Source organism: Penaeus monodon, chromosome 28 (assembly GCF_015228065.2).
Source record: "Penaeus monodon isolate SGIC_2016 chromosome 28, NSTDA_Pmon_1, whole genome shotgun sequence".
Taxonomy (NCBI): domain Eukaryota; kingdom Metazoa; phylum Arthropoda; class Malacostraca; order Decapoda; family Penaeidae; genus Penaeus; species Penaeus monodon.
Genome location: NC_051413.1, coordinates 1,544,466 through 1,546,407, shown reverse-complemented (window position 1 = coordinate 1,546,407; position 1,942 = coordinate 1,544,466). Strand labels below are relative to the sequence as shown.

General features: G+C 38.2%; 1 protein-coding gene across 1 annotated transcript in view; it reads left to right on the top strand.

Annotated features, from left to right (window-relative positions):
* The window catches only part of LOC119591269 (protein tramtrack, beta isoform-like), a gene marked incomplete in the record, with an annotated part of 11,623 nt that extends 9,687 nt beyond the window's left edge, over nt 1-1,936 (top strand). Inside the window, 1 exon segment of the mRNA XM_037939986.1 lies at nt 259-1,936. Within this exon segment, the coding sequence (XP_037795914.1) occupies nt 259-861 (603 nt within the window).
* Between the last annotated feature and the right edge of the window lie 6 nt (nt 1,937-1,942).

Sequence of the window (1,942 nt, the reverse complement as noted above, 5' to 3'; positions counted from 1 at the left end):
ACCTTTTTTTCCTTTTGCTGTGCATTCAGTATTTGTTGCATCAAATGATGTTTGCTTTGGAGCCCATAGAAAAGATGAAGTAGTCTGACTCCCTTGTGTGAGGAAAATGACTGAAGGTACTCAGGGGAGGGCATTGTAGCTGGTAACCACAACAGAACAGAAATGAAGAATGCAGACAGACGGCCATGTCAGACCAGGTCTTCCCAACATAATGCTTATTTCAAAAGTTGTGGTATCACCTACCATTCTCTCTACCAGGGTACCTGGGTGCAGGGTAGTCTAGCCCAAGGTACTGTTCGAGACAGTGGGACAGTGCCCCCACCAAGTCTGGTGCCCGCAGCAGCTCCACTGCCACCACCAGTGACTCCAGCTGCCTTCAGTCAGCAGCAACTGGAAGAGCCCCAGCAACCGCAGCCACTCCTGCCAAGCCATGCAAGTCCTTTCAGAACCAGTACCATTACTCTGCCTCTCAGTCTGCCAAGTACCACCACAGTCTCAGCAGCGCATTTGGAGAGGCTTCCAGATGTACCATCCTCCTCAGCTCCACCACAGTACTTCACCACAACAATCACAACAAATAATAACAACAGTGCCCACAAATGCAGGCAGTGCTCATTTGTTACCTCAAATCCATACACATTCACCCGACACTTGCGCATCCACTTGGGCACCAAAGAATTCCGCTGTCGTGTCTGTGCCTTTGCTTCCTCAAGAAAAGATTCCCTCATACGTCACTTCCGCATGAAGCACTTGACAGGAGAGATGTCTGTGTACCATGACCTGGACTCCAGGGACATTGAGGAATTGGCCTTAGTCAGAGGAGTACCTGACAGTCTACGATTAAGACCTAACCAGTTTTAAAAAGTCCTCAGATGACTACTGTGCTGCTAATACTGTACTGAGTGCTTCTTAGGCTCTGTGCCTCATTTGTTATTTTTTTTCTTTCTGAAATTTTCTGATGATTTTACCGCACTCAGGAATATTATGGTGAATCAAAATCAACCAAAGGAACAGCATATGTTATGAACCAAAGGATTAGCAACTATGTTTTTCTGTTTTTCAAGGGATCATTAATGCATTCCCCAAAGATGACACTGAAACCCTGATAAGGCTGAAATATTTGTTGTTTAGATTATTGTCCACTAGGGTAAGGGAAGTCACTTTTAAGATTTTTCATCACCTGAAAATGTCACTCTTTTCTTTTGAGTCTTAGATCACTAATTAAGTTATATGTATATTTATACACAGAAAAGTTCCTAGTAAGCACTATGTTCTCAGCGACTATTCACGACGTCATTGTTTCTTAAAGTCTTGGTAGTTTTTCTTTTATATTGTATTTTTCTGATGTTGAAAGCTTTGTATGAATAAGACAATTTATTTTTTATAAAAATGAGTGCATGAATTACACTTTGAGAACATGCATAATATGACGTATTTGTTGATGACCCCATTTTGTATATATATATTTATAAATAAAGAATAGAAGCAAATTATAACTTACTGTTCTTTTATTTTTGATATGAATAAAATTGTTGATTAAATGATTTGAGAGATACTAAAATGTTTACACAAGGATATGCTTTAGAATACAATAAGCATTGAAGGCGAAGATTTTTGGAAATAGTGATAAGAGATATTTCAATTTACAAGAAAATTGTCTGCTTTTGGCCATAAGATTGAGTGCAAATTTTTGTCTTCAAAAGAAGTGATATGCTTTTTTGTCACAGGTGAAATTACTGTCATAGTGTTGAGCCTCTTATTATGAATTTTTAATAAAAAGATAAAGTTTATTTTTATTTATTTCAAGCTGTTGTATATTTAGTATGTCAATTCATATGAGATAAACAGTGAAGCTTAGTAAAGTTTTGTCTGCATATTCATATATTCTTACACAGTATTGTGGCATCATGAATATTGATACATACTCATTCACACTCATTGT